We start from the raw sequence: 13094 nt of genomic DNA on the forward strand, positions 1-13094 counted from the left end.
TTAACGTCAATAACATTCTTACGTTTTATAATTAATAGACGGTGTTTTTTTTTAAAAAATACATTTGGCATCTAGACTAATAACTTCATTTTCAATAGAATCTATATCTCAATTGAAAACCCCTCTCAGCCCTGTGGCTCAAGGCAGTTGCCTATTCTGCCTAATAGAAAATCCACCACTGTTCCAAATCAACAAACATTGATACCGATATCTAAACAAAGCTGCACAGAAGCTAGACAATTCATAACCTATGACAGAGCTTGATGCGAGATAATTTATGAAAAGAACTTTGATAACAGCACAAAAACTTTTCCACAAAATTATTTTTAAGTAAGTTTGTAACAATTTTTATTATCGCTAGATTCAGCTCCTTTCCGAAGTTCTGGTTGGCATAGAAGAATTCAGAAAAATAGTGCTTGATAGATAACAAAAAAGGATGCGCCTGTTTGTCACAATTTAGGACATCCTCAAAGTGTCTTCTTTAAGTTATGTCTATCCAATAAAATTAATAAATCTATCGATAGTAATTCTGAAAATTCTTGAATCAAAGTAGTTTTTAATTTTTTTTCTCTATTACAGAAACATAAAAATATCACAACAGCGTTTTATTCCTCTCTTACCAGAGATTTGTACCTATTAAAACTTCAATATCTGCCCAAAACTCAATATTTCTTTAAACCCAAGCAACATCTCCGAAATTTTCTGTTCTTGCAGATCTTTCTCCACTGTTTATTGGAGTTATTTCAGGAATCTTATGCAAGAATTTGCTCAAGAAAACAAGCAATAAATTGGATACAATAGATCCATCTTGTTTACAATCCATTAGTTATAGGTTCTTTACCTTATTTAGTGAGTCCCGTATCTTTGAATAATTTTTATTCAAGCGAAAAATTTTGTATATTTATTAAATAGGAATAATTTTTGTTTAAATTACAAACAAGTACCTAAGTATTACAATTTTCGAACAGCACTGATACGTTACTGTTTCAGAAAAATAATTATCGCCATAAACGTTATTACATAACATTTTTTTATTATTATTTTAAATACTTTCCTTCAACTCCACGACGCTTTTAAAATAACGTTTTCATTAACAGATGCAAAATGCGACACTAAAAAGAGACCCTTATAAATTTTCATCATCGCAAAACGCTTGTTATTCCACTTAATGAATACTCTTTTGAAATAAAAATATCTTCTAATTCTTCAGCATTACAAAGATTTTTCAAAAGGTACCTTCTCATTATTTAATCGTAGCACTATTTATTTTTCAAAGAAAAACTTAATGATGAGAATAGCACACTTAGGTAATATCTGAAGTAAGCCCTTTTTTTTTCACTGATATTTTGCTTAGAATGGATGACCTTTCATATTACAACATACTCCGTAGCAAGTTTTCGTCTTATTTACGATGGCTTCGACGAAATTGTCCCATTTTTCAGCAAGGTAATGCTTGCGTTCGTGCTAGAATTACCACTAAATATTAATTAGTTCTGACAAGGTGAAGATATTGCTCCAGCCGCATGCTCCCAACACTTACGCGTTGATGAAAATATTTCGGAAAGGATAATTTTCGAGATAATTAAAATCTTTTCTTAAAAACTTAAGTTACTAAGGTCCAATTAAAAAGTCATTCCAACTACATTCAAATTACGCTACCAGAATCTTTTATAAGTGCTGAAAACATAAATATCTAGCGCACTGTAAAATAAATATTATAAATATCCAGAATGTACCTGATTTTTTTTTGTATGTTCTGAACTCATCCTTTATATACGTGTATAAAGTAAAGCCAAACAATTGTGACGGGCATTTTTCTTTTTTTTTGGGGGGGGAGGGGGGAGACTTATAATTTTCTTAGTTTTTAAAACATCGAAATGAACAGAAATCGTTAGAAAAGTTCAAATATTTAAATTTTTTAATGTAATTAAAATTGGATAAATGATTTCAAAACAAAAGGAGATAAACTTCATTCTTTTTATTCTGAAAAAAAAACTCTAAAAAACTCAAGAAATGACAGATTTAGTGATATATGAGTAATATAACATTTCGATACGTTGATTCTGTAATAATTCATTAACCCTTCTTTGCATAATGAGGGAAATTTCCATCATAACATTTAGTGAACAAAAAAAATTGTACTCAAAACAAGTTTACTGTAAATTGGTTGTTGCTGGTAACTTTTTTCACGGCTATTGCGTAATAAGGAACGTAGATGCAAAAAAAAAAAAAAAAAAAAAAAAAAAAATGTCAAAATGTCAAAATCTATATAGCGGTTTGTGGTGGTTAAAAGAAACGTGCGATTTTTTGATTATTTTTTATAACTATCTGAGACTTTTTCTTAATAAAAGTGATAATGAGTGGATAAATTTAAAAGAGAGGGACATTAAAGATTTTGTACTGAGCTAAACATGTAAATTTGCGAGCAGATGGATATTTCCGTCATACTGTTTTTTTATATTATTTTATATTGTATATTTATACTAGGATATTTCAAACAGTTTTCCTTTCATCTAGAGCAGGAGTTTTATCATACTAATTTATTTCACACAAAAAAAAAAATCATGCAAAGAATGGTTAAGCTTCATATCTGATTGAAATTTATGTATGCCAATTTATACTATTTCACATATCGATTTATTCTATACCATGGTAAAGTATATAAATTTAATTATATATAATGAAGAATTGCATAATGTACAATGTATAAATATATGATTAAGAACTAAGAAAATGCAGGTTGAAACTATCAAAAGGTTAATTAGAGCTCCAAAAATACATTAATAATTTTATATCCAACGGTTCGTTTTTATTTCCTCTCATACGATAAATCCTTCACTTAAACGTTTACGGCTATGACCTAAGTACCTTGCCTTCTAGAATAGGTTTAGTAATCTTGTTCCACAAAGGTTGTTTTATGGGTTTCTTTTATAGTTTCAGATTTCTCCTGTGGGTGTCATTACTATTTAAGACCTGCCTCAATGTGGGATTTTTTTTTTTCATGGCCTTCTAATAAACGCAATAACAAATAAGTTCACCATTTCGTTACAAAAAGTAGACAAATTTTCGTACAGCTTTTGAAACATCCAAAAAATTCTATATTAGAGTGTGAGCAACATAGAATGAAAAAAAATATATTTTATTAAAATCTTATTTCGATCGAGGTTAGGAAGAAGAACAATAATGGTCATCTTTCAACAGAATTGTTTTCCGATTATGAACTACTGATTGTTAGTACACACTTAGGAAAGCGAACATGGGTATTCTTAAATTTACAAAAAAAGTCGATAAAAAGAATTCTATTGAAAGCACTTTTATTGCTGCCATAAAGTACATAAGTTTTTATTCATGTGCTGAACTATGAAATTATTGAAAATTTGTTCTTTTTCCTTTTATTAACAGAAGAACAAACAAAAAGCGAACTTCAAGTATCATGGAGAGGTAAAAGTTCAGAAGCTACAGAAAATTTTCGACATTTAATGAAAAATTTTACCTTAAATAATTGCCATGTTGTAAGCCATATATATATACTGAGCTGCACATTGGAAATACAATGATGGCCACTTAGAGTATGCAGTTTAACTGAACAGTAACAACTCGTATTTTAAAACGGTCAATTTTCGTATAACAGCATATTTTTTCTAAATTTCATCATTATATTTTATTTTTGTCTCATTGAATAAACTTTGAATAAATATTCAGGGTTTTTACAGCATGACATCAAAGTAATTTTTTAAGCAAGAAACACAGTAAAAGACAAGTCTAGTGGACGTTTGTTAAATAAAATATTTTTTTTACATTAATGTGGCCAAATCATGCACTGCACCAATTTAATTTCCTTTCTCAGGTGAAATAAGTAGTATCATAGCATAATATGAGATAATGTAAATTAAGTGCCAGGTAACATATGTTTTTTACTGTAACTTTGAGAATTTAATTTTATTTCACCGAAATAGTGACGTCATTTCAGAATACAAAATAACATGAAGTTAGGTCTCACTTAAAATTTGCAGTTATGTATGGAACTATGACATCACGTGAACTTACTCTATTATGCATTCGTAGATACCGGTTTTAAGTTTTACAAGATATTTATAATTAAACATTTACAAAAAAAAAATGCATAGCTTTATTTTTAACCAACACCAAATAACGACAATTTTCTATTTAATAAGTACATCGTTACCCTCACAAAAAATTTAAATACGAAAAGGAGATTTTTGGCTGAATTATTTTCAATTACGTAATAAGTCCAGGATGCACTCAAAAAAACGATCCTTGTTTCCCAAATCCTTGCCAGAATAGAGAAAGTTTCTGACCAAATCTGGATTCTGGAATTTTAAATAAACCAACACCAAATAAAAACAATTTTCTATTTAATAAGTTCATTACTATCCTCATAGAAAAATTTAAAATACGAAATAGGGATTTTTTATTGAATTATTTTCAATTCTGTAATAGGTCCAGGATGCACTCAACAATACGATCCTTGTTTCCCAAATCCTTGTCAGAATGGTGGAAGTTGCTGGCCAAGTCTGGATTCTTTCTTTTGCTCATGCCGACCTGGATACACTGGAGATACTTGTGAAGGTTTGTACAGATTTAATCTGTCTTCAGCCAGAAATGAGCTTTAATTGAAAATTCCAAGAGCAAATTTGATTTAGGTAAAAAAAAAAGTCATGGATGAAATCTGCTAAAATAAACAGTTTTGCATGCCAACAAGCTAAATAACGAATAAAGACGCTTTATTCCACAAAAGAAACAGGATAGACTTTTTTTTTAATTACAGCCAGTCACCCCATTAGCACAAAACTAAGCCGAATAAACAGAGATTATTGTGACTGGCTGTTAAATTCATTAACTATCCAAAAATTGCATAAAGAAAACAATGGCCAACAGAAGTTCAAACCATCTTCAAACTGTTGGTAAAAAGCCAGAAATCTTTAATATTTTTGAATTTCCTGGGTATTGTAATATTGTGTTAAAATTACTATTCATAATGAGTTTTCCTCTAATTTCTTTGAGTTCGACACATTCTGTTATCTAGTGCTGAACTGAGCATATTTCCCCACATATATATGTGCTGTCTTGTATTTTTCCGAATCTGTAGAAATATTCAGGAAATCTTCCATGTCCCAATATAATTTAAACTATCAACGAGTGAAATGTTATTTTTATAATTATTAGTTCCGGTATGAATTTATATCTTATGCGCCCTTTGCTTGACATGATCCTAACCATCGATAGCTCAGTTGGCAGAGCGGTGGATTGCTTGACATGATCCTTCTATCTAGCTACTGCATAATCATTTCTTCTAATTTGCTTCTTTAACATTTGGTATGATTTTGGGACTGCAATATCTAAAACACTATACACTAGTAGCAGAACACAACAGAAACGTACACAGAGACAGCATTTCCAAAAGTCAACAATGCATGCTCAAGCAACTAATCATAAATTAAATAACAACCCGGCATAATAGCGCTCAGAGTTGTTTCCGTGATCACACTCAAAAGAAGAGCCGGCGTCCTGGCATAGGGGTAGTGCATTTTCCCCGTGATCTGGGCGTCCCGGGTTCGAATCCCGATTCGGGCATGGTTGTTCTTCGTTTGTGTTCTACCTGTGAGGTGTGTGAATGCCCCCCCCCCTGTAAAAAGGGGTTGTACAAGCGAATGTGCGAGTTTCATCTTCATATGAGCTAGAAATCAGACTTCTGCCCTCGGGTGCTCAGGGGTCTTTACCCTCAGAAGCTACTGCACCCCCTTTTCATGGTAACGCGGACACGACATCATCATCACTCAAAAGAATAATTTGCTCAACTCACCATACTTGCTTTAGCCTCTAGCTTATACAAGATGTTCTAAAAATGTTCAATAATCATTTATTTCCGAAAAAATTGTACTTAAGCATATACTCCCAATCAGAAAGTTTCATAAAAAATAAAGAGCAATTGTATGAGTTTATTTTGGATTCCATAGGGTTGAAAATAAAAGTAAAAAATTTAAATTTTAATATGGTCTAGTAGTAGAGAATGTCAGTTAGTATAATGTTTCTCTCGTATTTATCGTAGCACGCATTAAGCTTCGCGCTTTTATCTACAAAATTTGTAGAAATATTAAAACGGAAATTTATTGATTTAGACCACTTTAACATACCTCAGAATACGTTGCAACTTGTCTTTCATAGTGCATTTTTGGTATATGCAGATATTACAGATAATTATTTAAAAGACTGAATCAGAAAATAATGCATTTATCAATTATCATCAAAATTTTAAAAAATGGTCAAATAACGCATCAATTGAAGCATTTACGAAACTTGTTTAAAATAAACAGCTTTGATGCAAATGCAAAGCTGCGTTTATGTCAGTGCAATTTTAGGAATGTTTAAGTGTAATATTTAAGGACATAATGTTTATCCCCTCCTTTTTGGGACACTCTGTTTAGGTTTGCCAACGGTTATCAAAAGATCTAGAACCGTCAAATTAAGAGCCAAAAGAGATATCATGCTTTTCTCGAACTTTCACTTTAGTCACCAAAACCGCCAAGCTCTGGATCACTGACTTTGAATCCATTAAAATATCTCAAACTCTTTTCCTTACATTGAGACTAATTGCACAAGGAAACAACATTAAGAAACAAAGGAATTACGAATTCGCAACAATATTGTTTCAATCGATCCGGCAAGAGTCAATATAAAAGTGAAAAAAAATCTTCAACTTTTATATTGACCCAATTCTCTCAATTTCTGTTTCAAAAAAATGAGCAGAACAGAAATTCACATTCACTAACCTTTTGTTTGCAACGGAGAACTAATATTTAAAAATCGTTACTTTTTAAATGCTTCTATCTAACTTGCTTCATGTTTATTAAACTGGAATTTGGTAATCAATTTTACATTTACCTCCTGTGGTGATCTTTTTTTGAAATTTTATATATTATTTTATTTTTGATGATTTTTTTTATTATTTTTCGTACTTAATTATAACTTAATCGGTTGATATAATTAAATTTTGATACTATAGTAGCAGTACCACTTTATAATGATTTTTTTTCAAATGGTTTAAAGATTATATAATATTTATAATAATATAAATTAACTTAATTACAGAATATTTATAATGGATAAAATACAGAAAATAAAAAATAATTGGAGAAAAAAAAATATTGTATTTCTTAGTTAAACACTTTTAATTTTTTTAAAACCCTTTTACTTTATTTCTAAAGTACCATTCCTATTTTTACCGACATCATGATACAGATGTTCCTATAGTGATGCTGTTATAAGTGCAAACTGCAATGGTAAAAAACAAAATATTACAATTGAAGGGAAAATTTAAGCTTTTTTTATTTTGAAATGAATAAATTTGTACAATTTCTATTATGTTCGTTAAATTTGCATTAGTAAAACATTTCACAATTATTTTAATTGTGAGATATATATTTCCAAATACGCAGCTAATCAGTCTGGGAAAAGGAAGTCCATTTCAATTAAACATTTAGATTTAGAAAACTAGCAACAAATTTTAAACTGTGATATTGTCTTAATTATACTATATGTATGAATCAAATTAAGACAATATGCCTAAAACAGCGTAGATTTAACATCTGTTTCAGAGCTTCGTTATCCTGGCATGCCAATGGCTCACACTCTCGAAGACACTTCGGTGTATCGTAGTGCTACTATAGGCCCTGCCAGCGCTTCTCTGGATCATTTGCATAATCTCTACATTGCCGCTGCTACTCTGGCCGGGGCTTGTCTCATAGTGTTGGCTGTGGTCACTATATGTCATTGCAGAGTTCACAAGACATACCGCCGATTCACCAGGAAACTGACCCGCAACTCCTCGACAGATTTGAAGCAAAACCAGCTGTGAGTATAATATTTTCTTTCAGTGATTTTGGTTAATCTTTTCAATTCCGGTGGAAAAGAGTTAGTGAGAATTATAAACATAGATATAGTGAAAAGCATCATATCATTCTAAAAAAAGTCATTTATAATGTTCCAAATAATGGAGCATTTGACATGATTTAACCTTATTAGCAGAAAATTTCCCTCAACAAGTAAATTTTTTTCACCACGATATTATATAATATTCAGATTATCGAATAACATCATGGGGATATCATGCAATACTTTATAATAATAATAGGAAATGTCCGATCATTTGGAAAATCAGAAATGGCTTAGTCACAATGGTTTAAACGTTCGAAAGAACATTAGAATTTCAGTCATTTCTAACTTTCGAAATGACTTAAAAATAAACCTGAATATACACAAAAAAATTTCAGACCCAAAGGTCTTGGCTCTTTGCAGGTAAATTATGAATAGGATTAACTCAATAATTAACGAAGTAAATGAAAAGGATCTATAGGATAAAATTTACAACACAGATTTAGTACAATGTAAATTCTCGATATCACAAGAATGTAGTTGCAAAATAACAGCATGTGAAGTGTGTATACTTCACTCATCAAGCTTCTACTTCATAGTTAACATGAGGGCTTTAACCACGTCGACAGAGTTAATATATGCCAGATCTACATACATGATGGATTTTTTGGTGGAGAATGGTTCTCAAATTTCAAATTTTCCGAGCATAAGACCGAGATTCTATCCCAAATCCATCGCGGTTCTATATTCTTTAATATATGTTAAAATCAGATAGCCAGACAGAGAACAAGTTTCCTAATTAAGGATCAAATCGATTTTTTTTTATGATTCGAAAATTTATTCAGATTATTATACCGCCTTTTATATTCTTTTTTGTGAGAGCAATCAGAGATAAAGCTCAGTTACCTTCTATTCAAATAGAGAATTTTTTACTGAGCAATTATAAGCATAAGCAGTAAAATCTTTAATATCCGCAGAGGCGGATAATCCGAAAATGGCCGAATCAACACGAAAATGGTTTCGAGTAATACTTATTTACAGTAAAAGAGCTACACATACAATAAGGAGTCATTAAATAGTAGATTTCTGTACTTAATGTTTTCTTGATGTATGTGTGTGTTTGAAAATAGCTGTTTTTATTTGTGACTGAAACATTTTATTCGCTTTTGACCACAGCAAACCGCGGATAATCGAAACTTTACTATAATCATGAGATAAAATATCCTACTCGTTAATTAAACAGCTTTCCTTAGAGTTTAAAATCACTTTTTGAATAATTTTATCAAAAATATTTAATTATTATTATTAATCCATTTCAAGCTAAAAACATAAGAGTTTGATAGCTTGATACAGTTGGCGATGATATCCAAGTCAAGACTTTACAAACCTTTGCAAAATCAAACAAATATTATAAAGGACAAACTTCTAAATCACTTACTGCTTTTGACCAAAAGCGTAGTGTTAATAGTTTGACATGTTATGCATAGTAGTAGTTTCTAGTTTTAATTCGTAAAAAGTACTCAGTGTATTTTGGCTTTTTCCCAGCGAAGACCCAGACAAGTATTCACTGAGGTGGTGTGGGAGCGCTTCTGAAGTGTGCGGCACTGAAGGCAGAGGAGGGAAATTGGATGGACTAAATAGAGACCTGCTGGATACGGTCCGAACTCCTCTTATTCACTAGCTTTCCTTTTTCTTGTACATTCATCTACACCTGGATTGGATCCAAAATGGCCGTTCAACTATCTACCCGCCCGTCAACCTCTCACATTTCGCGATTTAGAAAATATTACTGCAATGCCACATTAAATGCTTTAATTGGTATACGAGACGCAATTATACGTGAATGATGAACAGTTTAATGTAGTTGTCGTAGCTATTTATGTTTCCGGCATATTCACATGCAAATCTAACATCTACAACAGTCATTGTATCGTAAGCAAAAACGTTATTACGGTATAAAAATTCAATAACCTTTTTTATACTGCAGTTCTATAACGAGCAGACAAAATTAATAAAGTGCTTCAAATGAAGTTTTTAATACGATTCAAAATCTTTTTACTGCAACGGTAAATTTCAGTTCTAAACATGAAATACATTTTTATTCAGTAACTTATAACAATTAGACTTCGAGAATTTTAACTGATATCTCCTACATATATAAAAGGAATTTAATACGCTATTCAAAAGCGAACTTTGACTGAGACTAAGTGTTAGATTAGCAACTATAAGTGATTAGCATGATTTTTGCCGTTTTTATTAAGCTCCTAGAATAATGTGATTACAATGTTCTTTGGTGTTTATGCAAAAGCTTCAAGTTGTCCACATCGAAACACGTCCAACACCGTGGGGTCAAAATGCAATGTTAATTCGTCACATTAGCTATTACACAACCCCACCTAATTTAGCACTTTTAATTAGGAAGTTTTAGAATTAGAAGCAAAAATTTTTTTTGACCCATCATCTGTCTAGAATTTTAAACAATGCCAAATATTTCCTTCCATATATTTAAAGAAAGTGTTTTTAAAGATTTTTTTTATGTTCTCGCAGTTTTTTGATGATAAACAAATTGTTTCAAAAAAAAATACCATGTTTCATGTTTACAAGGAATAAAAATACCAAATACGATTTGTTAGGAAAGCTGCATCATCGTTGTTGCTAATTAGATTTATTATTACCAGTCCAGTATTAATTTAAATGATTGAAAAGAGGTATATAAATTTCTAAATGGATCAACTGAAATCATACGGAAACATCACATTGAGGATAAAAATATAAATCTTACAAAACATTAATTCTCAAAAAATGCAAGCTTTGATTTTAACCAGTAAAAAGCATAACTAAACATAGCGAACATTAGATAAACTCAAAAATTGCATGTGCCATGTTGCGAATCAATTCCATGAAGAAGGAAAAAAAAGTAACGTCATATTTCAGAACTACATAAAAGTAGCATTTGTTTGAAAAACATGAATTTTGTGCCAACAGTCATTGATGTTCTTTTTCCACAGACTCAAAATACTTTTTTTTACAAAGCATCAACCACATTTTAAATAAACATTTCAAAGTATTCTTACAATAAAACGAGCTTTGTTTCAAAGCTCTGCAAACTTTCTTTAAAAGTCATAACTAAAATTTTGGAGTTTAGCTTTAAACAACACGATTAACATATTTGTAACCGTCCGGTCGATGATACAGGAAAAAAAACAAATATGAAAATAAATTACTGCTAATTAGACTGAAAATTAGGCATAAAATGTGAAAAAAAAAAAAAACGCCGTCCGTTTCTTATTGAAAATTTTTAAACTCCCAAGCTCTTTTATCCATTTTATATTCCAAAATAAAAGCTATTCGTTTCTAATCTTAAAACATAAATTTGCAACAATCCTTCTTTATTTTCATATATTGGTTATCATTAATTTGTAATACAATTCGAAGAGGCCGTAATAATTTTCTTCTCAATTATACATAAATATTAATTTGAAGTATTTTTACAAACAAGCGTCAACCGTATTGTTCTTAAATTCACAGCAAGTTTCTTCTATCTATAAGCCAATAAACAGATGACAGCTTACAAGTAAGTTAATCATGTGGTTGTAATTATCACACAAATGAATTGTTTTGAAAATTCATAAAGCTTTGTCTTGCACCTAAGTTCAAATCAGAATTTCCTTTTCAAATGAATTCTAGTTGAGTAGGACGTATTAGCCACATACTGTCATTAGATGTTAGCTTTATCTCTGCATTATTGTTGTGGAAGTTGAATAAATATGAGCACTTTATAAATTGAGCTTAATTCTATTTTATTAGATTGCCATTAGAAATAGACCGTATCAAGCTGCTACCAAATTAAGCTCTAATAAATTATAACTCTTTTTATGTTTGAAAAATTTAATTTAAAACATGTAACTTCATATTCTGTGAATAAATACAGTGTTTTGCTTTGTTCTTGTATTGTTATTTTTCACATCTTTGTCCTCTCATTTTACAACAAATCGGAAGTTCCATGTCTCTGTGTCTAAAATAACACTATAAAAATAATTTCATTAACACGTTCAGTTGGAATTGTGAAATATTTGAACAAACAAAAAGTTTTTACTTGGTATAAAAAATGCTGCTGCATAGAGTATCTTACAAAAAAAAAGTCTGTGAATGAAAAATTAAACTTAAACATGTATAGCGGATATTCCGAGAGGATAAAAAGTTGCCACTTTGTCAAATAATTCGCATTTAACAAAATGTTATCTTTTACCATGATGGTTTTAATTTACTATATAAATACATAACATTATGAATTTTGCTGATATTATTTTTTTAAAAAAATAAAAAAAAAATTAGAAAATTGACGATAAAGTTCTAAAACTGAAAACTTTTTTGCACTTTATATTATTGTGTAATATATATGACTGCTAAATATAAATTTTGATCATCTTTATTGTTTCCCTTAATTTGTTTACTTAAAATTTTATTTTTTTTATAAAAAAAAATCAAAAATAAAATTTTAGATTTCATTTTTTCCAATTTGTAAAATGTAATTTTCAGAAATGTTTTTACTCAACTTGGTGAATATTCATAATAGCCATTCAATTAATTTCGAAAATTAGATAAAAACAATCATATAATGTGAAAAATTTATTTAAATGTCAGAAAAAATAATCAAATAATCACTGCCATGAGAGTATGTAAAGTACATCGTATAATTTTATATGAAAATTCTTGAAATAATTTTTGAGTCTTGTAGATGTTAGCTACTTTGCATTTCAGAGATGTTGTTAGTCTTATTTCGTTACTAAAGTCAAAAATATCAAATTTTCAAGAATTTGATAAATTAAATCATGATTATACGGGTTTGAAAAATCTAAGATACAGGAATATTTTAATCAAAATTTTAAAAATAGTTATATCAATGTCATAATGACAGTTTACATGCTCAAAATTTATAGTATTAACCTAAAAAAAGGTTGAACAGAATAAAAAAATAAATCTAAGTTGAAACTTAGCGGCATTATAACTGCTCGAAACATCCACTGAGTCTGAATGTCCGGTTTAGCGGGCATGCATTTTGATTTAAATACTTTTACTAAAAAAAAAAGATGAAACCCACAAAATTCATCATATAGTATCCATTAAACAATAATAAATCATAATACAAGCATTTGAAATTACAAATAAAAGATTAAATACTAATAATAACTTTAAAAAAA

At 29.8% G+C, this 13094-nt stretch overlaps 1 protein-coding gene across 5 annotated transcripts in view; it reads left to right on the top strand.

The window, feature by feature from the left end:
* LOC129959101 (delta and Notch-like epidermal growth factor-related receptor) overlaps positions 1–11800 on the top strand; it is a 435345-nt gene extending 423545 nt beyond the window's left edge. For 3 of the 5 annotated variants that reach the window (XM_056071913.1, XM_056071912.1, XM_056071911.1), the window contains exons 9-11: positions 4462–4590; positions 7599–7872; positions 9439–11800. In XM_056071913.1, the coding sequence (XP_055927888.1) occupies positions 4462–4590; positions 7599–7872; positions 9439–9574 (539 nt within the window). In that variant the 3' untranslated portion in view covers positions 9575–11800. The remainder of the gene's footprint in view (positions 1–4461; positions 4591–7598; positions 7873–9438) is intronic. The other 2 variants (XM_056071914.1, XM_056071915.1) reach the window with 2 other exon arrangements.
* The last annotated feature ends 1294 nt before the right edge of the window (positions 11801–13094 follow it).

This window comes from Argiope bruennichi, chromosome X1 (assembly GCF_947563725.1).
Source record: "Argiope bruennichi chromosome X1, qqArgBrue1.1, whole genome shotgun sequence".
NCBI classification, from domain to species: domain Eukaryota; kingdom Metazoa; phylum Arthropoda; class Arachnida; order Araneae; family Araneidae; genus Argiope; species Argiope bruennichi.